Source organism: Numida meleagris, chromosome Z (assembly GCF_002078875.1).
Source record: "Numida meleagris isolate 19003 breed g44 Domestic line chromosome Z, NumMel1.0, whole genome shotgun sequence".
In the NCBI taxonomy this organism is placed as follows: Eukaryota; Metazoa; Chordata; class Aves; order Galliformes; family Numididae; genus Numida; species Numida meleagris.
In genome coordinates, this window is record NC_034438.1 from 25,210,177 (window position 1) to 25,235,798 (window position 25,622).

A 25,622-nucleotide genomic window follows, 5' to 3' on the forward strand; every position below is an offset into this window, starting at 1 on the left:
AAGGAAGGAAGGAAGGAAGGAAGGAAGGAAGGAAGGAAGGAAGGAAGGAAGGAAGGAAGGAAGAATAAAACAACAACAAAACACAGATAAGGCGTGGTAAGGGGTAAGGCAAGAGTAGGACTTTCCTGCTCAGCAAAAGGAGGAGCCCTTAGGAAGAGTCCCATCATCAGGAATAGCCTCCTCTATGCTCTGACAATGCAGTAAGTAAAGTTACACTTCTGGAGGCCAAATCCTAAAAACAACAGTATGAAGAAGTCTGTCACAAAAGAGCATAGATTTAAAAATAACTTAAATAATAGTTACTAATCTCTGTGGTCATATAATCTACAATAGCATCTTCTGTCACCTCACCACAAACGTTCTGTTAACAAACTTTTATCTGTTCTACCTAACAACCTATATATGTAACATTAGCCTAAATTTGCTCATGGCTAGCTTAAAAGCATGTTCTATCAGACCCAGCCTGGCAGCTCACAGAGTTGTTTTCACCATTCACACACTTAGTTGGAAATGGCACTTGGATCCCTCTGCTGTCTACAACTCCACAGCTGCGCTCCTCTCCTCTCACTATTCCCACCCAGCTTGCCTAGGAGCAAGCAGAACATTGATGATCTACACTGATCACTAATAGCTTCAGGATACCAAAATCTGAAATACAAATTACAAAGTCTTCAAGATAAAGACAAAAGACTTCTTTCAATAGAAAGAAAACATTTTTTCACCATGAGGATGGCCAAACACTGGGACAGGCTGCCCAGGGGGGTTACAAACTCTCCATCTTTTGGAGGTACTCAAAACGTGACCCTGAGCAACCTGATCCAACTCAGATTCCAGCCATGAGCAGAGAGTAGGAACAGATCACATGCAGTGATTCTTTGCATCCAAATTCTGCTGTGGTTCTGCTCCAAGATTCACAACTTCAAGTGCGGGAAAGGAAGGGAGGGAGGAAAAAAAAAAAAAAGAAGTAGACTTGATGATTGGTAATATGTTTTTAGCTGGTTCAGCCTAAAAAGTAAAGATTTCCACTTAAAAAGTGAAGTTCTGAAACAACTTTTTTTGCTTTTTTATTATAGTGTTTATTTTTTTTTAAGAACAGTTTCCAGTTTCTCTTACTCCTCTTCTTCTGGTTCATCAGTCTGAGGGAACAAATGGCATTTTCCCATATTTTTTCATTTTCATTTACACTTCCCTTGAGGAAGATTCTAAATGTGGCAAGATGGCAATACAAACAAAGCAATAAAAAAAACACCACATCAAGAAATGGAAATAAAGATGTGGTGAAAAACAAGTAAAATAATTCACTGAACTGCATTCAGTGGTAGAAAAGGAAGAAAACCAGTAAACAATGAAAATATAAGACTTCTTCAATAAATTCATATTGAAATGGTTACAAAGTACTGTTTTCCATCAAGACACAAAAACTGCAACTAATAGCATTTGAGAGATGCACTGCTGGCTGATTCATGCAGGGTTAGATACCACAGCGCAAGTAGTGCTGTAAAGGATATGCACTATCAGGACATTGTTTTGCATCGCATCCCAGATCTCCAGCCAAAACACTCTGTTCGAGTTAAACAGAGCTGAGCTAAACACAATCTGTTTTAAGCATTAAATAAATCCCTTTGTTCTTCCTTGCAGCTGAATCCCTTCCTATGTCCAAAACAGTAAACCAAAAACAAATATTTCTCTCTGACAGAAATGACTAAGCCCTTTCTGGGCTATGAATCTCATTCGCTTCCTGGAAGGAGACTAACAACTCAAGACTTGGGACTTGAAAAGCAGAGAGAGACATCAAAACCAGCTGATGAATTCCTGTTTTTCCAGACTTCATTCTTTTATGTATTACTCTTCATTTTTTCATTTTCCATTAGGTATGAGATTGTTTATAAGAAGGTGTTCAGCACACCCCACTGCTGCAGAAGCATATGTACGTGTTTAACATGGTGAGCATTTCCATGAATGACGTCAGGGCTGAGGTGGCAGCTCCCTTTCCACTTACTGAATAACTGGAACATCACATTTTTCATTGTCCTCCCTATTCCTCACATCATCATCTGCCCTCCGTACAGTACCTTCATCGATCAAACAGTTGGACTCAATGATCATCTGTGTAAGTCCCTCCCAGAAGAAATTATTCTCATCTACTCTGACATCCTTTGATCTACCTGAGACAAAGCCAGCTGGACAGGGCCCAGGAAGTGGGTTATCACAGCCAGTCATATTTTCTGCCCTTGATCAGGCTGAACCAGACCAGCAGCCACCAAGTTGGCACTGTGGCTGGCATCAACTCTGCAGAAGGAAAGAAGAGATGGGGAAAGGTGAAGCTTCTAAACAGACTTTAGGAAGCCTTTACCAGCTGTCCCATGGGAGGAGGCTCCCATCAGCAACCCCACGTGGCAAAGGCAGAGCATGATGCCATCACCTACACCTGCAGATGAAGCTTCAGTTTACTGCTTGGACAACTCCAGCAAAGATGAAAACTACCAAAGGAGACAATTTCTGGTAGCAGAGGGATATTTCCCTTCCACTTATACTGCAGCCAAATGCTCTCTTGGGATGTTGGCTTATGACACTTGCCTATGAAGCGCTACTAGTATGCTCAGGAACAGTGCAATGCAGAGCAGCATTGATGAAGCAGGGATCCAGATCAGCCCGTTGCTCCAGCAGCACCTAGTCTCCTGCAGCACCCAGTGCCACAGTGGGGTACAAAGCCCTCCCAAGTTCCATGACTTGGATCCTGCCTTAACTTCGAAACTTCACATCTTCAGCATCCTACAGACTCACTTTACTGTCACTCTGCATGTCACCATCTCCTCCACATTGTCAGTCCTCTCCCTGAAAAGCTCCTTCATGGTCAGGACCTCTCTGCCTCATACCTCTCTATAGTACCACAGACCAGGAGACAAGGATGATGTGGATGCCAGGAACAAACAGGTTCAAGCATGCTTACCAGCATCCTGCCTCATGCCCACTTTCTTGGATGGCAGCAGGCCTGGTGACACATCTCTGCCTGCCGATGCCTGTGCTAACCTCCTCATTCATCTGCCCCACACCATTTCTAAAGGGGAAAACTCCAGCAGGGACTGTTTCTCTAATGCTGTAAGCTGGCTGAGCAAAAAAATACACATATATTACCTCACAAATTTCACCAACACTATAATTTTTTTTCAGCTGTTCCCAGTATTTTCCTATTGTCATGGAGGAAAACAGACACTTTGTGCCTCTCTTCCTTTTTTTGTTCCAAAGAAAAATAAAAACTGAAATATCCAACTGAGGAAAAAACACAGTCAATTGTCTTTAATTTTGACAAAAAATATGACATGCGTTAGCCATGTGGAATACCAGGACCATGGTTAGCAGTAAGCAGAAACAATAACAAGATTTACATAGAAAGGGTGGGGGAGGAAATTGTAAATGCCAAAGATGCAACAGAAAGCAGAACAGCATTCCCTAAAGGCAAACTGTAAAGCACCAAGGTTGTATGCTTCAGGCCATTCTGTAAGACTTATTCCTAGAAAATAATTACAGCTCATTTATAGAATAAAATCAAAATTGTTCATAAAAAAGGATCAAACAAGTATAAACACTGCTCCCTTCCCTATAAGCCACAGTTAATTTTCATAATTCAGAGTGTAATTTTGCTTCTACTAAGCCTCAAACCTAAATGAGCACACTTCCTTGAGAAAATAACTTAAATAGTGACAAAGCTGGCAGCACATGTTTGTGTTAAACTACCACCACAGTTAGGTCAGCCACACAACTCAGCCTCGCAGAAATGCCCTTAAAGCAAACCGAGAACACTCAGCCGCTGGGGGTTCTGTGCTCCTGCACCCCCACAGCTTCAAAAAATAGTCGGGGGATAAAAGCCTAAGTGTACCAAGGACACAAAAATTGCAGAAAGGATGCTGTACCCATGCCTGACGCACCTTAGGGGCTGCCAGTTCCAAAAAATGGCCCTAACCTGAGCCAGCTGTGGGAGGCAAGAAGACATTCTCCGAAGTTCACTCTGGAGCATTTTTTCTCATCTCAGTGGAATCACTCCATCTTTTCTTTTTTTTTCCCCCATAAATATTAAAGCAATTGAAAGATTCTTATTTTTTGACCACCTACAACAAGTTATTTGACTTAACGCTAAAAACTTGCATAAATGGAGTAATCCAATCTTCTGAAAGAAAATATCCATTACAAAGGTGCCATTAGCAAATAAGCAGCTTCTCCCTCCCTCTCCTCCCTCCTCTCTCTCCCCTTTCCTCAAACCCACCAAGGAGTGCCCAAGCACACACTGCTGTCAGTTCCTCAGTTTCTCTGTCAGCACGCCGTCTGTGTGCCGGTGGTGGGACAACCTGACCCACTTCCATGAGGAGGAAGCTCCAGACATCACTGTCAAACAGGCACTTGTGACAAGTCAGAATTACCAGAAGGTTCATGCTCTCTTGTTTCCTTTGTTGAACTTTAAATAATGCGGATAACAAGTCCTGACCTGTGCAATGGCACTGAATTCCTGAATTATTTGCGATGCTCTCTAGACAATCCAATCTCTCTTTATCCGGTCCTTTTTATGCCTTATACAGGAAATACAAACACTTTTTCCAAATACCAAAACTCTTATGAATAAATTATTCTTCTATCTTTCCATCAACCCATATGTCTCTAAATCCTCATTAAAATGAAAGAGGTCCAAAAACACCAGATGGTGCAACAATTTTCTCAAACAATGTTTCACTCAGAAGCAATTTTCTGTAATAAAAATAGCCCAGCAGCTTTGAAAACTGAAAGAATCTTAGTCTCATAGGCATGAGATCTGAGGCAGTGATGGGCCATACAACCCAAAATCTATCAGAATATTGATACTGAAAAGAATATCCAGACACTGTCAAGTGCCAAGACACTATGGAACCTTCAGGGGGCAAGAAGTTGTAGGGGCATCTGCTACTCTTCCTGCATGCACAGGGCTTTCTCTGCCACATGCAACCCATGGCTTTGGGACAAAAACATAGGGACATTGACAGTGAGGCTGTGCAACATGAGTCAGTGCTTCTTAGGCTCAGGTGAAAGAGAATATGGCTGTGAGAAAAAGCAAAAATGTACTTTCAGAAAAGAAAGAAAACGGATGCAAGAGATGGCAAAAGGTTATACAATCTTCTTAGAGGAGACCAAAAAAGATGAACTCAATGACCAAACAGAAAAAATACTAATAATAATTTGAAAAGACCTATGTGGAGATTTTTGAAGTAAAATGCTGAATAATCTGTTACTGTAGGTGAGATGCCCTCCTACCAAGTTGTCCGTACACACTCTGAGATAGCAGTTTCTCTTATTTCTGTACAGGGCCATAACCAGATCTTTGAGCTACACAGGCCACTCTTTCAAGAGATACACTTGAAGAACCCTGCAGACACGTGGCCCAAATGGCCAAGTGTTCAGACATATTTCTCTGGGCATGAAAGACTCTCCACCAAACAGCAAACTCATCCCAAAGGCCAGGATCCATTTTGTCCTGGTTCAGCCTCAGTCTTCTCTGTGGTACCAACACAGCCCTACCACAGTACATTTACTGTGCTGCAGAAACCCTGACTAAAGATCCCTGCTTCATTTAACAGCAATGACTAAGGTATGAATGGCAATGTGACCTCCCACTTAGACACACGCTCCCCCAGAGAGGCTGGAATGACCACTGAGTCAGAGCACTTTTAACAACTAGCATAACTAAAAGCTCAAAAATCTTGCAGCTGTGTATCAGCTGCCCCAGCAGAGTTCTGCCTGGTACTGGCTGTACACCAGACCGACAACATACCCCACAGAAACTTCCCATATATCAGGCAAACAGGTAAGCAGCTAGCTTTGCCTGAGCATCTCTGATTAGCTTTGGTATCCTGATGATGCTTCTGGGCCAGACTTCAGCTGGTTTTGATGAAAAGCTTAGCAAAGTATGTGAAAAACTACAGCTGATTTCTTCAGGCTTTCAGTCGAGGTCTTCATTGCTCCAGCAATCACTCCAGCAGTTGAGCAACATGAACAAATATTTACTACACACCAAAATGAAACAAGTAAAGCCAATGTCTAGCCAATATTCGAGTGAAACTCTGTATTTGTTTTTAGCTCTCTTGAAAGAGCTGTTTACAGCAGATAGACTAAACACATCCTTCTCCTGAGGAAGGCAGTAGCAGATTTCAAGCTACCTGTCATTAAGAATTAGGAAGATTCAAGACAGGAAAAAATACCTCACCCAAAGAAATGGGCTAAGCATTGTGTTTCTAGCTCCCAAAAGTTTGCATCAATCTCTCTTTTAGTTTGGCTCATACGGAAATTGCCTGTCCTCCAACTCACAGTAGTTTAAAGTACTAAAAGGAAAACAGCCAAAAGTACCAAATTTTCAATGAAAAACATGTGAAGCCATCAAGTTTAACACTGTTTCCAACCTCAGCTATAAATCAGCTCAGTCTGCAAAAAAAATTATACTCTTCAGCAAAACCTAACTGCAGCCTTAAGTCTGCAATGAAACATAAAACTGGGCAAATTTCACCTGATTTTGTTACAGTACAACAGCATACCCTAATGTAAGGTTTCACTTACATTTTCCTTCCACTTCCTCTTAAAAAAAAAAAAAAAACACAAAATTTGTTAAATGATACTCTCCCCTAAGAATGATCATAGTTGTGAATAAAGCATACAGGCTGACAGAACTGTGATAAACAGTATATTTACTTTACATATCCAAATGCCTACAGCAACACATAATTCTGTTTTATGGATTTATACTTTGTCTCCTTTTTGTTTGCACAATTAAAACATTTAACTTGATAGGAATCATGGTAGAGATTCTCCACTCCTACAATTCTTGTTTATGTTTCTAAAACTGACAGCATTTAAATCTTGTAAAGGCAGTGTCTATTTATAAAAATAACTTCTTCCACTGTGAGTCAAGGTACAAAAATCTTCCAAAGACACTGAGTTACAATATCCAGTATTATCCTTTCCAAACCTCTGGGCACAAACCAAATCTCTGACTACTACTCTCATACTTAATATTTTATCATCATGACCACAAAATAAAGCAGAAGGGTTGGGAACCTCTGCAGCAAGCCACCACTGGAAGCCTTCCAACTTAACAATAAATAAAATCTTACCGCCTTCGCAGCAGCTTCCGAGGATGCTCCACGTTGATGGCAATTCTTCATGAGCAATGGCCATTGTCAAATCAGTATCCAGGGACTGCAGATCTTTTATTGTTAGCCCAAACTTATCCAGTAACACCTTGTGACTCGTGGCACTGACAAACTCTGTGTGACTGACCAGAAAACGAGACAACTTGCAAGACAGGTTCTCCCTGTAAATGACAGGACAGCTGCCGAGGGCCACAGGTGAGGATCCCCTTGAGTACATTAACACGGAGACAGAGACTGCTTCCTGGCATCCATGGCCTAAAATGATAACATAAATTAGTCATGAAAACTGTATGTGTTTGGGAAATACATTAGTTTTTCCTCCTTTTTAGTCCTCTAAGATGGACTGTAGCTACTTATCCAGTATTATTTTATTCTTCCCACCTTCGACTTATTGTAGGCCATCTACCAAATGTTTTTTTATGATCAGCTTGGATCTGAACTGCCAGGTTCCCTGGTTTTACTGACAGTTCATTTTAAAAACAGTCTTTCTAGGTGTAGGTTCTTCATCACAACAGAAGATGAAGTGACCACCTCGGAGGGAAATGCCACAAACAAAAACATGAAAATATCTGGTAAAGAATTGTGAAAAACAAGATATCAATGAAAGATATCACTGTAGCTTGCAATACAAACTAAGGAATTTATCTATTTATTAACACCCATTTTGTACCCATCCAGCATTTCCACATGGGCCAAAATCTAAACGCTCTTAACAAATGCATGGTTTGCACTGTAGGCAGGCTTGATTAAATGCTGTATCAACTGTCTAACTTACAGCCAGGACCCTCAAAGTCCAAGGGAGTCTCCCACTCAAAAATCTTACATACCTCACTCACCTTTCCCCCTTCTCTGCTGTCTCATCAGGGACAGATATCACATATCTAAAAGAGGTGCACGCTCCCACTGGAGAGCTAACTATGAGGTACTGCATGTGTAAACATAGACTTCAAAAAACAGGCCCCCAAGAACTCTAAGTACATAGGCAATCCATTAGCTGCTGAAGCCAGCATGTGCCTACCACATCTGCAGTTCTTTCTGAAGTGCTGTGCATTCCCTTTTGTTTAATCTGGCCACTATAAAACACCAACAATAATAGGGATATGTTTTAACCTCTTTATTTTCATCTGCTAATAGCTTCTGTTGAGATCAGATAGAGGATTACACACTGTCTGTTGTCTCCTGTCTTTATTTCTACCTAAGAAGTAATCATGTGGCAGTGTCATTTCAGGCCTTTAAAAAAAATGGCTTTGCTACCCTGTGAGCACCGAGCACTGCATTTTCCATCAGATAACAATCATTTACTGTTTACAAATTCAAGCAGCCACCACATAACTGTGGTAAATGTTTCCTTTTTTTACTCGCTAGTTACTTTCACACTCTGAATCTCCCTTAGAAAAAAAGAACAAATAACAAGCAGAACCTACCCCATTGGTACACTACGTTTATAGCCACCTGCTCCCACAAATGAACAGGACACAAAGCACAAGGTAAGGACAATAGCCAGGGTTTACACCACACCAGCAAGGGGGACAACGCCAAGGCAGACCTGTCTGTGAGGGAACCTACATCCCCCGCTCTCGCAGTGAGGCACTCCCGGGCAGTTCTCCCCATGGCTCCACAGAGCTCCAAGAGCCCCATGCAACTGCCAGGTGAGCCTGGCAAGCCAGGCTGACTGCTGCCTCAGGGGAAAGCCCAGACTTTTGCAGGTGTTATGATGCCAAGAGGCAAATCATAGACTGGATTTGCTGAACAGAATTAAGTCAGATTAAAAATGATGCCATGCCTGAAAATGCACTTTCATGCACACTCAGTTGTGCATGCCCAGGAAAGTCTCTGTCTATGCCAGACACCATGTCAGTGCAGACAGCTATGAATGGCAGCAACACCCATGGCCAGCCAAACACAGCCTGCATTCTGCAGGCCATCATTCAATTCCTACATTCACTATAAAGCCACAGAACAGAGTTACTCAAAACATCCACGTGCGCCCAGCTTCAAAATGGGGCTGAAGGATTGCTAAGAGATGAAACAGCAATAGCACTCACCTGGAACAAGGGACTGAAGAGCATTGTCACCAATCCGCTCAGCAAACATTATATGCCTCTTCATGGATCCATCATAAACAAAGTAGAACTCAGCGTCTTCTGGGAGGTAAATGCCTTTGTCAAATTTTGCACTTATAGTCACCTGTCCCTGAAAAATGAATGAGCTTTCATGAACATCCAGGAACTTTCTAACCTCCAACAAATTTATGAACATATACTTCTGTTGCAATCTTATCACAACCTTTTACTTCCACTTTGAAAATAACACAGTTTTTATGCCTGTACAAGCAAAGGTGATTTAAAAATTTGTCTTTAAACAATGTCTTTTAACAAATTTCTTTCATCTTGACCTATGCCAGTATCTGCGAATTTTAATTAAAAATGCCTCAGAGCAAGCAAGTCAATGTATCTGAGTATTTTGCTATTTACAAAAGTGCCCTTTGTGTTAAAAAAAAAGAATTAAAATCAAAACTGCTTCAAATATTTTAGACTTCGTTTACAAAACAAAAGTACTGATGTAATTCTACCACTGGGTTTCAGAGAATATTAGTTCCCAGATATCTGCCCATGTGTGTTGTCTTTCAATATTTTGTTTTCTTTATAGTAAATAGAGCAACCAGCCAAGAAAAACCTGTCATACAATGGCTTCAAAAAAAGAGCAGGAAAAGGATCTGAGAAGCACCAAACAATAACAAGTGTCTAACATGTCTACGGGAGGAAATTCAGATGAAGTCGTATTTCCTCAAGGTGGAGGACAGCTTGCTCCAACACTGCTTCTGGCTGCCACGGTTGCTTTAAATAAGACAGAATTTGCTCAATAATTGTCTGAATTGGTGCTTTCTGGAAAAAGTAATGCAGAAGAATATTTCACCCTTTTACACTTCCAAGGTATGCCTGTGCAACCCCTACTCTAAGCAGTTCATAGAATCATAGAATCATAGAATGGCCTGGGTTGAAAAGGGCCTCGAAGATCATTGAGTCTCAACCCCCTGCTGAGTGCAGGGTCACCAACCACTAGACCAGGCTGCCCAGAGCCACATCTAGCCTGGCCTTGAATGCCTCCAGGGATGGGGCATCCACAACCTCCTTGGGCAACCCGTTCCAGCGCGTCACTACCCTGTGAGTGAAAAACTTCCTCCTAATATCTAACCTAAACCTCCTTTGTCTCAGTTTAAAACCATTCCCCCTTGTCCTATCGCTATCCACCCTTGTGAACAATCATTCCCCCTCCTGTTTATACGCTCCCTTCAAGTATTGGAAGGCCACAATGAGGTCTCCCTGGAGCCTTCTCTTCTCCAAACTAAACAAGCCCAGTTCCCTCAACCTTTCTTCATTGGAGAAGTTCTCCAGCCCTCTGAGTGCAGTTACCACAGCATGAACTCTATCACCTGCAAAGATCAGGGTGGCAGAAGCCAGCATCAAAGCTCACTGCGGCACCATAGAAATTTCCATGGCTGAAAGGCACAGTTACACCCAACTGCTTTGACAGGCACCAGGCTCCTTCCCACGTTCATTATACAACAAATGAGTCTCTTTGTTCAAACATGCTGAATAACTTATGATGGCTCTGGAAAAAGAAGCACTCGGCTGTTTCATCATCTCCACAACCACCAGCATCCCGCAGCTGTGCACAACACTCCCCGTGGTCTGCATGCTCAGCTCTCTGCAGTGAGACCCTGGTGTCCCCTGCAACCCTTCACTTTCAACCACCTTTCCTACAGATTCTCCCTTGTCACTCCACACAATGCCAATACTGATTTTTTTTCCTCTCCAATACAAATGAGTCTATGAAGCTGAAGTGGCAGAAGTGACTTTCAGTCACACAAACTTCCTTAAATAGGATTGTTCTAGCAAGGTTCAATGTACTCAACTTTCAGAGACAAGTGCTGAGAGCAAACATGCCCATCATCCCAGAAACTGACATGCATCTTTTTTCAGCCTGAAGTACTACTGTAACTGCCAAGTGTCTCCTCCTAACTCCTTTTGTTTTTTAGCCTGTTATACAAAGAACTGCCTCTCTTAGAATCATAGAATCATAGAATGAGCTAGGTTGGAAAAGACCTACAAGATCACCTAGTCCAACCATCCACCTACCACCACCAACCCCACTAAACCATGTCTCCCAACGCTATATCTAACGTTTCTTGAACACCTCCAGGGACGGTGACTCCACCACCTCCCTGGGCAGCCCGTTCCAGCGCCTGACCACTCTTTCAGAAAAGTAGTATTTCCTTACTTCTACTAGTATTCGTAATTTACCACCCTTTCTAAAAAAACTGTTATTATTTCATCTTTTTATGTTAGGTGCAAACAGCCTTCTTTATCAGTTGAATAATACCATGGATGGCTACTATAGGGATATAGAAACAGAGAAAATCCCAGACATAGTTGAGATTGCTCCAAGGATTGCTCCAGTAGGAGCTCTGCTGCAAGCAGCCTGGTGCACAGGAGCACACTGCTTTCTTCCACATGGACCACCGCTTACAGACGACCTCTGTACCCTCTGGAGAACTGTCATGCAGCTGTCACACTCTGCGCCAACTACAAGAAATGAGGAAGGTATTTTGGGGCAGCATTTCTCATTTTATGAGACTACTCTTAAAAAAAAAAAAAATTAAAGCTCAAATTGTAGCTCTTGTGTTACACCAGTCCTTAAAATAAAAAATGTCAATTTAGACTCAATAAAGAGAGAGGAACACTTAAGAAACACTAACCATATTGCCTAATGTTCACAGTTTCACAGCTCCTTATCTTATGAAGCGTGGAGGAAAAACACAGAGGGAAAATGGCAGAAAGCTCATGAGGATATGAAATTTTTTTTTTCATAATCCATACCTCACAACTCTCCAGAATAAGAAATTACTAGTAATTTAAGTTAAGATTTTAGGGAAGAAAGGCAAACATTAAGTGATTCATTTGGAAAATCCCATGTGATCCAAAAAGAGGATTAAACCGTCTTCTACCAGACAAATCTCAAAGATAAAGTTACTTTCATAGTGGAATACTAAGCTACATACTTCTTGATGCTGGATCAATTATTTCACAAAATACAAGTTCCTGTCACGTTCACCAGCACTTCCAGATAGCCATCACATCCATCCCATCTTTAGACATCCTCATATCACAATGCTTAATCCCATAGTCTTTGTCTCTACTGCCTCTACTAAAACATTAGTGTTTCAGTTTCGGTTTGTTGTTCAGGCCACTGTGTTTTTCTTCTCTAGTTTCAAATTCTCTCTTTTATGCTCACCTTGGTACATTTACATCTCCCCTTCTGACAAACTAAAAAGCTTTCACAGTGTCACTGGACCGCTGGAGATTATCCCTACCCTGTCACCCTCTCCTGGTCTCCCACAGCTGTGTACAGCACTCATCACACCCAGCCATGTCCTGTGCCAGCCTTCCTCATTCTCTCCTCTGAGCTGCAGCCTAATACCACATTTAAACCTGAATACTTAAGCATCACTTCCTTTACTTCAGACTTCCTTTAATTTAGAATTACATCAACTTAATGACAGGTTTGAGTGTAAAGCAGTAGTTCTGATAATAGTATCAGGGATCTATAGGCTGCAGCAGAAATGGAGCTCAAGGGATTGAGTGCAACTAGAAGGAAGAATTTCATACTATGTTTGTCAACTCCTTTCGTATCTTTGCAAAATCTTTTTAATATTTTAACACAATTGTTTTATTGTTAATTTAATGATCACAGAATGTTGTATGTATAGTAGACATACAGTCTATATCCTTGCATATTCACACATATAGTAAAGAAAAAAAAGACACTGCAATGCAGCTAGACAGTATTACAGACAGACAGACAGATGTGACTGACGGAGATGACCGCACCCATGGTCCATCTGCACTGCTGGCACAACTGGGTCGATTTGGCAGATCAGTCCCACTTTCCTCCTCCACTTTCCTCCAGACTTTGCTGGCAGATGTTCAGTAGTTACATACATGAAAATAAGAGTATCGCCAAACTTTAATATCACTGAATTTTGAAGATGTTTTTATAGCTGCTATAAAAGGAGTGTCAGTGTGTGCCTACCCAGCAAGCAAGCACTGCAATTAGCATGCTGTTTGTTTCCTCCATGTGAAGCCACATTTGTTACCAGAACTACCTGTTCTTTCCTTCAAGGATCATCTGCAGCCCACTCTAGAAAACCCCTAGGTTGTAACAGCTGGGGAGAGAATGAGGCTCCTCCATACTGCAGCTGGAAAAGGTGGAAGGATTCACCCAGCTCAAGACAGACTAACATGTAGCCTTTTCACAGATAAAAGAAGAAAATCTGACAGCTTGTTTAGCTCTCTGCACCTAGTTTTTCTAAGACTGACCTTGTGTTTAGCCGAATTTAAATAAACATTCAAGAGCACTGTCAAACTCTGTACAGAGGCAAGCCACTGCCTTACTGAGAGCTGTCAGTGTCAGTAGCAACAGCTGAACATTTTTTTCCACGGTTCTGACCACTGTTCATTGAATTCATTGAAGAACTCTGCACCAAAAAACATCTCCCTGAAGATGACACGTGCTGACACTGGTCACCTCTGGGGAAGCCATTTGTTGGCAGACAACTTTATCAGGGGAAAAAAAAGCAACAACACTTAGGGTGTCCTAGGGTATCCACAGTAAAAAACAACCTAGGACTACCAATATATAGATGTTGTAAGTAAAACAAAATTTCAGAGCCACAACTACTTTGGTGTTTTTTGTTTGGTTGGGTTTTTTTGTTGTTGTTGTTGTTTTTTTGTGGTGGGTTTTGTTGTTTTGTTTTGTTTTGCTTTTGTAGCAGATGTTAAAGCATTAGAAGGATGCAAACAGCTTCGCAGACATGTACCAGCTTGATTTTTCTCAGCTTCACTGCACACACAGCATAAGCTCCACTGAGCAGAAACCCAGGACTCTCCCACTACCCTTTGAGATCTTTCCTAAGTATCAGCAACAGCACAGCACAACACCAGCAGTTCCACAAGAAACTCCAGTATTCATGGAAAATATTTGTTTGGTTGCATTACTACTGAATCCTGTAAAAGCACTTGCTCCACCTCTTCCCACTCCATTTGGTAAGGTTTGAGCAAAGCATCTTCTCTAGTGTGCAAAAACCTCTGCCACTGACCCATCAGTCAAGTATGAGGAGATCAAAATTAAAGTTATCAGCATTTAAAAGTGGGTAATTAAGCCCTAACTTGCATACTAGCAGAAAGAGCAAAAACAACAGAAGAAAAAAAAAAGATGATATATACACAACCTGAAGTAGAGACCTTGTGCTCCTAGAAAATGTTGTTGGCTCTGAGCCCACACCAGACACTGAAGCTGGACACAAATCCTATGGCATATTTATTTCAAAACTGTGTGTGTTCCTAAGTATAGGACCAATTTAGGCTTAATGGTTATCCTTTAGTACTAAAACCCAAACTAGCTAAGTCACACTGGTGCCTCACTTTCGGAAACCAAGTCAGTGACCTGAATACATGGTGGCTGTGAGAGCGTGGATGCAGAGGACTCCTCTGGGCCAGGTTCCCAAGCATCTTCTAATTGCTAGGAAGCTCTGCTTTTGATGTTATTTTCACACGTTCATTTGTCTAATGACAATTCAACCTCTCTCCCACTCTTTACTCTCCTTAACAAGCTTATTTATATCCAGATGAACCTGGAAAACCATAAGACAGACTTACAGGTTTATGTCTATGTGTAGACAAGTTTAAATATGCTTCCGAGCCTTCACATGGAGGTTAAGACTGTTCAATTTCCTTTTAATCAAAGCAAAAGAAAGGATGTGCCCCCTTCACAGTCTCAGAAATAAACACAGCCTTTGGTCATGGCTGGTTTCTCATGACAATGCTGGGGAAGGTCCTCACCTTTAAGTTTACGTAGCGCAGAAACTGTCAGACTTGACTTGTAGGGGAAGTAAATTTACAGGCAAGGGGAGCTTCTACTGAGAAAACTCTGCCACTATCTTACTTACATTTACACTCAAAACAAGTACCTCAACTTTACTACACTGGAACAGGAGATCTTTCAACACCTAGGCTAGTAACAGACAAGAACTTCAGAGAGCCACATCAGTATCTGTGACTCCAAAAAAGTAACACAAAAGTCACTGGAGATTCTTGTCAACAAATTGTTGTTAAATCCCTGTTGTGCTGCACAGAACTTCATATAGAGTACACTGCAGCATCACAGCAGTCTGAAGAGGTTAGAGAGGGACAGCCTGCTACCCCAGATTGAGAACAAAAATATTAAAATGCTCAGTAGTAGAAATAAACTGGAGTTGGGAACCAGAGCTCTGGGGCATGCCAGATGCATAGTAGGGCTGGAGATTATGAGACCAGCAGCAAGGAGATGCTCCCGCTTCTGGGAGCTTCTCCCTGTGATCCCACCTGCAGCAACTTCTTTACCTGCAGCCTCAGATTCACAGAAGGGCTTTCAACCAAAAATTGTAAAGTAGAAAAGGTTGTTTTCTTTAAAGTACTTCTTAAAGACTGATAGGCTTTTGGTCCTTGCCATTTTCTTTAAAGAGCATGGGAGAACCCCTCTGTCCATGTAAGCCAAGAGGAGTTTTGCCACTGATTTAATGACAGCCAAGACTATTATTCTGGGTCCTTAAGTAAAAAACAAAGCAGCACTCCACATTTTGCAGGCGCTGGGCACAAGACAGTATCAAGGAGGCGTGGTGGCAGCTGTGAGGGCTTTTAGAGAGATGACAATCCTACTTCAAATGCATTAAACCTGTGAGCAGTTGTGTGGCATGTTTGATGTCTCTGGGATCCATGAAGAAAAGTGCTGCCCTGGCACTGACACCAAGAAGATGAGGAAGGCCTATGATTTTAATGGGATTTACAGTTCTAAGCACTCTTTCAACACCACCAAATACATTTTTTGGATGTATGTTTTTACTTGGTTTCTCCAGGGTGCTTGAGAGCCAACAGGGACAGGCTCTGCCCACATTTTGCACAAAGGCTGTGCAGAGGGACTGCGCAACCATCCCAGCAGGGCACCCAGCATAAAGAAGAGAGGAATGAAGGTACAAAACCCTTGAGACCGAGGCATGGCAGCACTCAGGCAGGTAGGACAGCCAGCAGAGAGACGGTGAAGTCTGAACCCTGCTGCACATCACCCTGCCTCCTTAATTTGCCCTTTACCCAAACAGATTCTTCCTTTCCAAATTCGTTTAGATAACATCTCCTTCTTCACTAGCAACCAGCTCCAGCAAAGCTGGTACAATGCAAAACGACGTCTCCAGTGGTCTGCCAGGTCCAGCCCATCATGCTAGACAATACTGAATATTTAACAACTGAACCCTATTCTTCTATACACAGCATGCGTAAATCTATGCTCCCAACAGTCTTTTACCATAGAAATAATTACTTCCGTTCTGAGATATACTTAGCATACATACTCAAGTACCCTAAAAATGTCTTTATGAACTATTACAAGCAACATAATAGCTTGGGAAATAGTGTATGAACACAGTGTTTTCAAGAATATTATCTGTAAGTACAATAGTACAAGCAGACCTCACAGCCATAGTTACTTGCTTTAAGGAAAATATCTATGCACAGAGGTATAAAGGGGCTTTTTTTTTTCTTTTCAAAAAATGCAAGTCCCAACATCTCCAAGTGAATGAAAGTCACCAGCTATTGCCTGCAGTAAGGTGGCTTTTTTCCCCCACATCAGCTGCCACTACAGTGCAACACAGATATACAGGCTAAACAGTGCATTGCAGGATGGACTCTATTAGGCTGACAGGCAGCCTTATTTCAGAATCGTATTTACTTCAGGTAATTAACGTCAGTGCATTGAAACCACTGTCCAAATTAACAGTTGTAAGACAAGACCTCACAGTGATGCACCAAACATAAGGCCAGAAGATAATGAAATTTATAACACTACAGCATGAAAGAGATGAGAATCTAGTCACTAATAGACTCATCTTCACACAGTCCTTTCAAGACTGGGTGGTCTGCTTTGTTGTATCTGAACACAAATGCATTAAAACATTTCTTCAGTGTTCAAACAACTCACTTCAGAAAATCTTGCTATTTATTGGTGTATTTTTAAAATATATTTTACTGTGCTTAGGTAAGAGGAGGGACATGATAGTTTCCCAGAGCAGCCACAGAGACTCAGTGACTTTAGTAATAAAGCTTAGCTGCAACAGCCAACAAGCCCACATAAAAGATAACAAAGCAGCAATGGAGAAATTGTTAATACAACAACCGTTGTTTAACACAAAAGAATTTACTTAAGTCATTAGTCACAAGGACAAAGTAGTAAGCATGCCTTTCCTAATGTTCAGTGGTATTTCCGTAATGTTCACCAAGCAGTTCTTGTAGCCAGACTGCAGTAAATATGACGGATTTATTTAAGAAAGCCTATGGCATATTCTAAAGGAATGCAATTCAAGGATACAGACACAATGAAATAATAATTATACCCAGAGAAGGAAAAGAGGATCAAAGTGAAAATAAAACAGGAGATAAAGGCTGAATATTTCTTTGTAAGCATTAACTCTTTAGCTGTATATCTAATAACATATTAAAGGAAAGAAAAATCATTTCTCCCAGTTGAACTATTTAGGAGAAGGAGCAACAGAAATAATTCGTTTTGTATCTATAATAACAACATTTGCAATTCCACACAGAGTGGAGATACAGCACGTGATGGTATAGTCAAAGTGAACACATGGACATTTGTATTCAAATTAAATATGCATATAATGGTGCTTTGAGAAGAGCCAGATTCTCTGCTGATATACAATGGGAAAACTTCACCAGCACCATGAGAACCTCACTCATTCCCAGCAGAAAAAAATGCAGTCTTCTGCATTTGTGCGTGTGAACAGGAAGTTCTCAAAACAACCAGACCTTTACACACCAAGTATTTCTAAGCTCTTTCTCAGTGTGAGGCAGCTTCGTGAGAAGTGCAGGGAAAGTATTTGCGCAGAAACCCCTGGGCACAGCAGAACGCTCTGCCCCAGCTTCACTCAGGGCAGGACAGAGGGAGGGAATCCTGCTGGCTGGCAAGCAGGGCAGCTCTCAGCTCTTGTCAAAAGAGCGATAAAAAAGGGGCTCAGTGAGGTCTTTGACTGCAGTCTGTATGATGCTTCTAGCAAGGTCTCAGCACAATCCTGAGAAAAAAAGCCCTAACAGAGAAAGTCCTTAATGAAGTTCAACACACTGCCCTCTTTCAATGTGGAATATCTGGCCAAATAAACTGCAGAAAATAAAGCATTCAGTTATGTCCTAACAGATGACAAGTTTGCTCCCTCAACGAAAAAAAGAGGTCAGAGGAAGACCAGTACTACCAGAGATATTCCTTAACGAAGGTTTTGCCTAACCCACCCTGCAAGCCCCCTGCAGACCATCTCCCCATGCACACTCCTAGGAACTTCTTCCCACCCAGGCAGCTCCTGCTTGGTCTCTCCCTGCTCCACAGCTGGCAACACTTCAGCTTTTCAAGGAGCTGAAATGTCTGGTCTTGCAAGTCTCTGGCCTTGGTGCACAATAACGGGTAAAATGTAATGGCCAGGGACAAGCCAGAGGGCTGCACTAAATAATTCTGTGCAGTCTCTGCTTCTGTACCGTTGTTTTCACACACAGGTTGAGCTCTGCCCTGTTAATGCTGGATGCTTTTTATTTATTTTGACTAGGAGAGAAAGTAAAGGGTAGTGTTTTGTTCTGTCACATTTTAATAGAACATCAGGCCTTAAACCACATGGCTTTTCAGTCAAGCTTACTGCAATGCTCTTCCCTTAGTTACAAACTGGAGTACACTGGCTGTCATGGGACTCTTTGAACCTGCAGGAATAGGCATTTTCGTACAGCTGGTGCTGCAAAATAAGTCACACCTTCTGCCCCCTCCCTAGCTTACGTGTAGGCTGCAATTTCACTAAAAAGAACAAATGTGGTAGCAGGTAATGTCATTTATCTGTCTAGGCATCCCTATGCTGCTCTGCACTGCTAAATGACCTCTCACATTTTCCACACTGAAAAGAAACATGTTTTAGACAGATGTATGCAATTAATTCGGTTCACATAAAAAATCCCAGGTGCTCCTCAGATCCTTATTTTCTACGACATCATCTCATTGCAACAAAATGCTCTCCTCAGTCTCTTCATTTTTGTCAGGTACTCCAGTTTGCTTTCATCCCTGCTGCAAAGTGCTATCCCAAAGATGCCAAGAACAAACACAGTAAGAGTGTGCATTTCAACAAGGTTGGAAGAGAAGCTGGGCACAATATTAGGACACCAACATGCATTATGCTATGCAGCAAGGATGCAGTCATAAATGCAGAAGGCTGGGATGCAGGTATCTCATAAGACTTCCATGCTACGCTGCTGCACTGGTCTATAGGGTGATGCTAGGGGAAAGGACCAAACAGTATGAGGTTACTGAACTCATAAAGGAAGATCAAGAGGCACATAAATATACTATAAATCAAACAATTAGCCATTGCCGGACTGTATTCTAGTGCCAAACTCAGAAGTTCAGACACTTTATACGATCACAATAAGCAGACGGTTTCCCCTACAGCTTGGCTGCAGGAAATCAAAATTCAGCCAAAAGCAAGAAAACCCCCAAATGACTCTGCAAATCATAGAAATGAATAGAATGAGACAAAAGAAAAAGCATCCACTAATTTTTCCTTCAGCGTAGCTTAGTGAGCAATAAGCTGCCTTTTTCAGTCTATTTAAAGGCAAGCCTGAAAGGCCACTAATCTCTCATTTAAACACAGCCTTGGCAGCAAGACCATTTGCAAGTCACCATGCATCAAGCCACACCAATAACAGGCACGGTCACACAATCTCATTTTGTTGAGTACTGAGAGCACACAAGACACAGTTTACACTGGCTTTGTGCTTTTTATGCCCACTTTATGCTTTTTATGTCAGCAGCAGGAAAAGAGACAACACCTGATGTGACTGCTGTTGCAGAGCTAACCTACCCAAATGTTTTAACAATCTGAACCAGCAGAGCAAATTTATACCAAATTGGCACTTCGCATCATATGGCCATGATTTTTTTAACCTGTCACCAGCAACCTTGAACTTGTGTTTAGTGCAACATCATAACTGTAACAGGTAAGGTGGAGAGAAGTCTTCAGCCTCCCATATAGCAAAGTAAACAGTTTGTGCAGGGAACACATCATCATCGTGAAATGGCTGGATACAAATAGGCTGTATGCCTTTATTAGAAGGAGAAAAAGAAAATGAAGAAAAAAAGCTTTTCCAGCATTACACAGTGTCAAAACATGTATCAACATTCTTACTGATCTGTCTTTAAAAATACCATTCAGTACTTTGTTGTCACTGACTACACAATTTATGTTGATGCATAAAAACACATGCAGGAATTAAGAAGCCTGGGAATTAACTTTTTACATACGGAGGTCAGAAAATTTCCACAATAAGGCACAGTAATAAAGAAATTATCTTTGATTCCAACATGCAACCATTAATTGAAACAAGGGAGTTACCTTTTTCATTTGACAACTTAAAATAAATGAATCCTAAAGAGGGGCTGTAAGATGAAGACAGATTCTTTAGCAGGGTCTGTTGTGATAGGGCAAGGGGAAATCATTTCAAACTGAAGGAGGGGAGAGGGAATCTGAGAAAGAAGTTTTTTACAAGGGTGGTGAGGAAGTGGCACAGAGAGGAGGTGGATGCCCCATCCCTGGAAGACATTCAAGGTCAGGCTGGACAGGGCTTTGAACCACATGATCTAGCTGTAGGTGTCCCTGTTCACTACAGGGGAGATGGATGAGATGGCCTACAGGGGTCCCTTCCAAATCATATGATTTTATGATTTTATGATTAAGATAAAATAAATTAAAATATAAACACCTAAATCTAAATTTTAAGTAAATAAATATTCTTATGTCTTGTTTGACATTAGAACTCTACTCTTGCAGACATTGTATGAGCATGTACAAGTCTCTGACTATGAAGATCATCATCTAAGGATTGCAGATGGAGGAAAAAATAGAGGGAAAAAATAATACACTCCAGGTGCAAAAAAACCACTTTTGAGTACTGATTCACATGCTTTGAAATATCCACTCCATTTCTCCACACATTTTAAAATAGACCCCGTTGTTTCACACGTATTTCATGAGTCTCACTGTGGCAGCAGCTACGCATCAAAGCAGAGACCAACCTCTGTGCACGTCCCTTTGTGGGTACCCCAACCAAGCTGCCTACAGCAGACCTGACCATCCCACGCAAGTCAAACAACAAAGCACTCATTGACTCCGGTCAGTGCTGGACCAGGCCAGCAAACACAGCCCTGTGCATGAGCAAACACATACTGGAAGCCCAAAATTTAAATTGTAAACCACACTTCTCTGTTGTCTTTCAAAGCCACCATGTAACAGGACAGTGATTTTCGGAACACACTGTTGAATTATTTCTGTTAATTTTGTTTCCCTGTTCTCACACAGATGAAACCCATACATTTGTAGAGAAGGTAATGCTTACAGCTCATCTGTCCCTCTGGCTGTAGTTAGATATGCAACTACTGTTCATTAGAAAACTATTTGGAATTTTTTCCTGCCATACAAGATGATTCACAACTTGTTACCTCCCTTACTAAGTGTTTTCAAATTCCCTCTGCCTAAGGACTTGTTATCATTTTCCAGCAGAAGATATATATACTCAAATTATTCCTAGACAAACTACCAGATTACAAATAAAACTCTGTTTATTTTATCACCTTTTGCATGGAGCTCAGTGCAGAGCTGAAAAATTTCAGATGTATTCAGGGTTGTTTGAGTATCAGCGTGCACTTTACTGCTGCCTTCAGCTAGGGCAACATCGTCCAACACCCAGCACTTTGAAAAAATCTCACCTTTGAGGTAAAAACAGCACAGACAAATGGAAGTTCCTAAGAGAATACAAAATTAATGCAATTCCTGGATATACATTAAAACCCTATTTTCAAACCGGACTTTCAACTACTCTGCTTTCTAACCTTTCAAGAGGACTTTGACTCCTAACCTAAAATTTTTGTCTTTAATTTACTGAGCTGTACAACAGTCATTCATATTCTGAAACTGGCCTGGAAGTATTTTATGTTAAGCGTACATTATGAAAATCTGTAATTACTTTTCCCCCTCCACACAATTGCTGTGCAAATGGTTCTGGTGTTACTTTAACAAAAGCCAGGTGGGGGGGAAAGCAGGGTGAACATTGGTTGCTGGCTGGAGAGAGCTCCCTTGCTTTGTTCCTTGGCCAGTCCCTGCTGACTTCCATCTTTTCTTAATGGATTATGAAATTGACTTATTTGTAAGCTAAAACCTTTTATAATTATTTCTGTGTCACCATGTTTCCTTCCCTCACAAACCCAAGTCGTTAATTTGTTCGTAAGTATGTGAGCCTTTCCTTTGAAGAACCTTAACTTGCTGTTCTCTGGGCCCCAAGAGCATGAGGTAAGCCCCCTATTTCACTTCATCTTCTCTGTTCCTTATTTAGATACCTTTGACTGCCAAGGTGTCTGTGAATAAGCAGTTGTGATTTCAGTAGAGCCCCAGGTTATTATGCCCGCTCATCCCTGAGGAACAAAAACATTGCAGATTAACAGTAAAGATGCTAACAAACTAGGCTGTAGGCCAGGTGTTCGCACAAACATTCCTAGAAGGAGAACGTACCCTACGAAAAAGGCATCATAAAATCAAAAGAGCTTTAAAATTGTAATGTAATAACAAGGAAATAAAACAGCATGGATCCAAGAGCTAACCCAAAGAGGTAGGCCGTAATCTGTAGGGACAGGCTACAAGTATTTACACGTGATAAAAGAGCAGCCAGCCTCTGTCTTGCCCACAACAGCATTTACCTTCCAGTTTTGCACTCATCTCTGAAGGAATATATAAACACTCCTCCCTCCTTGCAACCTGCAATTCATGGAAGAAGTTCTAACAGTGTGAAAACCAAACCCCAGTCTCAAACAAGTACAATGCAGCACTGAGGGGTGCCCACGCTGCAAAGCAGTCTGTGTTATCTGAGGCTGTATTAGCCAAAGTACTGCTAACATGTAATGGAGCCGATTCTTATCCTTCTACTCTAGCATTGGTGATTCAAATGGTGAAGCCACAGTACGCACTTGTGCTGTGTCCAGTTCTGGGCCCCCAAGTACAAAGGAGACATGGACATACTGGACAGAGTCCAGTGGAGGGGCAGCAAGATGATGAAGGGACAGGAGCATCTCTCTTATGATGAGAGGCTGACTGTTCAGCTTAGAGAAGAGGAGGCTCTGGGGGATCTCATCAATGTGTATCAATACCTGAAGGGAGGGTGCAAAGAGGATGGCACCTGCCCAGTGCCAGGACAAGAGGCAATGGGCACAAACTGGAACACAGGAGGTTCCCCCTGAACACCAGGCAGCATTTCTATGCTGTGTGGGTTACTGACCCCTGGCACAGGCTGCCCAGAGGGTGTGGGGTCTCCTCCATGGAGATCTTCAAAAGCTGCCTGGACATGGTCCTCAGCACCCTGCTCTGGGTGTCACTGCTTGGGGACGGGTTGGGCCAGATGGACCCAGAGGTCCGACAGCCTCAGCCACTCTGGGATGCTGAGTCAGTTGGAGGGACAGACTGTATAGCAGAATATAAGGGAAATTAACTATGTTTTGCCCTCGTGCTCTTTTAATTGACTCCAGAGGCTGCAGGCAAGAGCACTCGATATCTTAGGAAAGTTCATTCTGGGAACTAGGAAACAATGTACAGTAGAGAGCCAAGTGGAAGTTATATTTTCTTGAGACTCTGAGCTGGGAGACCATGCCTCTGCTTCTTCCTGCAGTATTAATGTCCAAATACTCCTTAGGAAACAGAATAGAAACACAGTCTCCAGAAACTCCTTGAGAGATGAGGCCCCTTTGTGTCCACAGGGAACTGATGTGACTACCCTACACAACTCCGCATCTCTTTATTTCCCTCTGCTGCTCCCAAGGGAAACATTTATCAAGCTCTTAGTAAAAAGTGATTTACAAAATTTTCCAGAGTTGACCGCTCCCACGGTCTGCTTGCCCCATGGCAGCAAGACATTTCTTTGCCAATGTCAAAGATCAACGCTGATGATCAATAACACTTCTTAAAAAAAAATAAAAAACCCAATAGTAACAATAACAATCAGCTACCATTAAATATGAAGGAAGGATTTTCCATTAAAGAGACTTGTGTTTGCACACGAACAATCACTTTCAACAGGAGGAAAAACAACTATATTTAAAGTTTGTGATATCCGAAAAGTGTTTAATCAAATACTTTCATAGTTTACAGATATCCTTTCTGCCACCTACAATGAAGGTGTTGGCTGTCTGAAGGCAGTTCAGTCTTATTTCGCACACTGTGTTTACTATGCTGTAAAATGAAGACACTTAGCGTGCTGCTGCCCTCGCAAACTGAACTGGATAAACATAATTTAAGTTTTACTTCTTGAAGCAACATATTATTAGCATTGAAAGAAGAGATATCATGTACGATGTATCAGTTTCTGCTTGGCTAGTCAATCCTGAAAATTAGATGGGTTTATAAAGAGTAATTTTCTGATGTAGTTACCAGTGTTTTGCTGTCTAGAAGCCGGAAGCAGGCTCCTCAAATTAACTAAAAAACATGTGCTTGAAATATTTAATTTTCTGTTTCATTACCATTTGTTTTTTAAACCATGACATTTATGTGTGCTTTAATTACATTTTAATTGTATTGCTGCCACAAAAATTATATATAAGAAAAGGTGTATCAAAATAATGCATTTTCGAAATGGAGTAATTTCATCGAGTATTTTTTAATTATATTTCCCAAAAAATCACATTACCCAGCAAAGTCCTTGAGCTTTCTGATTACATTCTCTCTTACACAACAAAAAAATAAACAGTCATCACTCAGATGACCAGATTACACAAAACGTTAGATTTGCAAAGAAATTCAGTACTGACAGCATGTGACAGTCTGAAGTAACAGTTCCGTGCTCCTCCTCTAGCTTTGTAAGACACAGTAAGTCAAAAAAGTACCGTGTGTGTAATCGTTAAAAATATTAACAACTGTATAATAAAAACAGAAGTGCAGTTATTCCTACATCATTTTACAAGAAGTAAAAGCCTCTCAGACAGACAATTTTGGAATTAGGAACAGCATAAAATCCACCTGATACAGATGGTAAGCATGTTTGAAAACAGTGTGAAAAGTGTCTCCACCTTCATGCCACATAAGAATTTCCTTTGAGACAAGGCATCAAATGTTTCATTTAAGCCCACTGCATTGCCCTTGTCTAATTCTTTCATTATCACAGGACGATATCAGGATAGTCTGGTTCAGACCTCTATGACAAAACCATACTGAATTTTATTCATTACCATCACATCCCAAATTATTCTTTCCATCAAAATTTGTCGTTAAGACCTTGCACACAACTGACATCA

General features: G+C 41.4%; 1 protein-coding gene across 9 annotated transcripts in view; it reads right to left on the bottom strand.

Annotated features, from left to right (window-relative positions):
- The window catches only part of ARHGEF28 (Rho guanine nucleotide exchange factor 28), a 133,173-nt gene that overhangs the window by 98,309 nt on the left and 9,242 nt on the right, over positions 1-25,622 (bottom strand). For all 9 annotated transcript variants that reach the window (XR_002433178.1, XM_021379614.1, XM_021379616.1 and 6 more), the window contains exons 3-4: positions 9,212-9,359; positions 7,128-7,421 (exon numbers count right to left, since the gene is read on the bottom strand). Coding sequence is in view for 8 of the 9 variants with exons in the window: in XM_021379614.1 (XP_021235289.1) it covers positions 7,128-7,421; positions 9,212-9,359 (442 nt within the window). In the remaining variant the exon portion in view is untranslated. The remainder of the gene's footprint in view (positions 1-7,127; positions 7,422-9,211; positions 9,360-25,622) is intronic.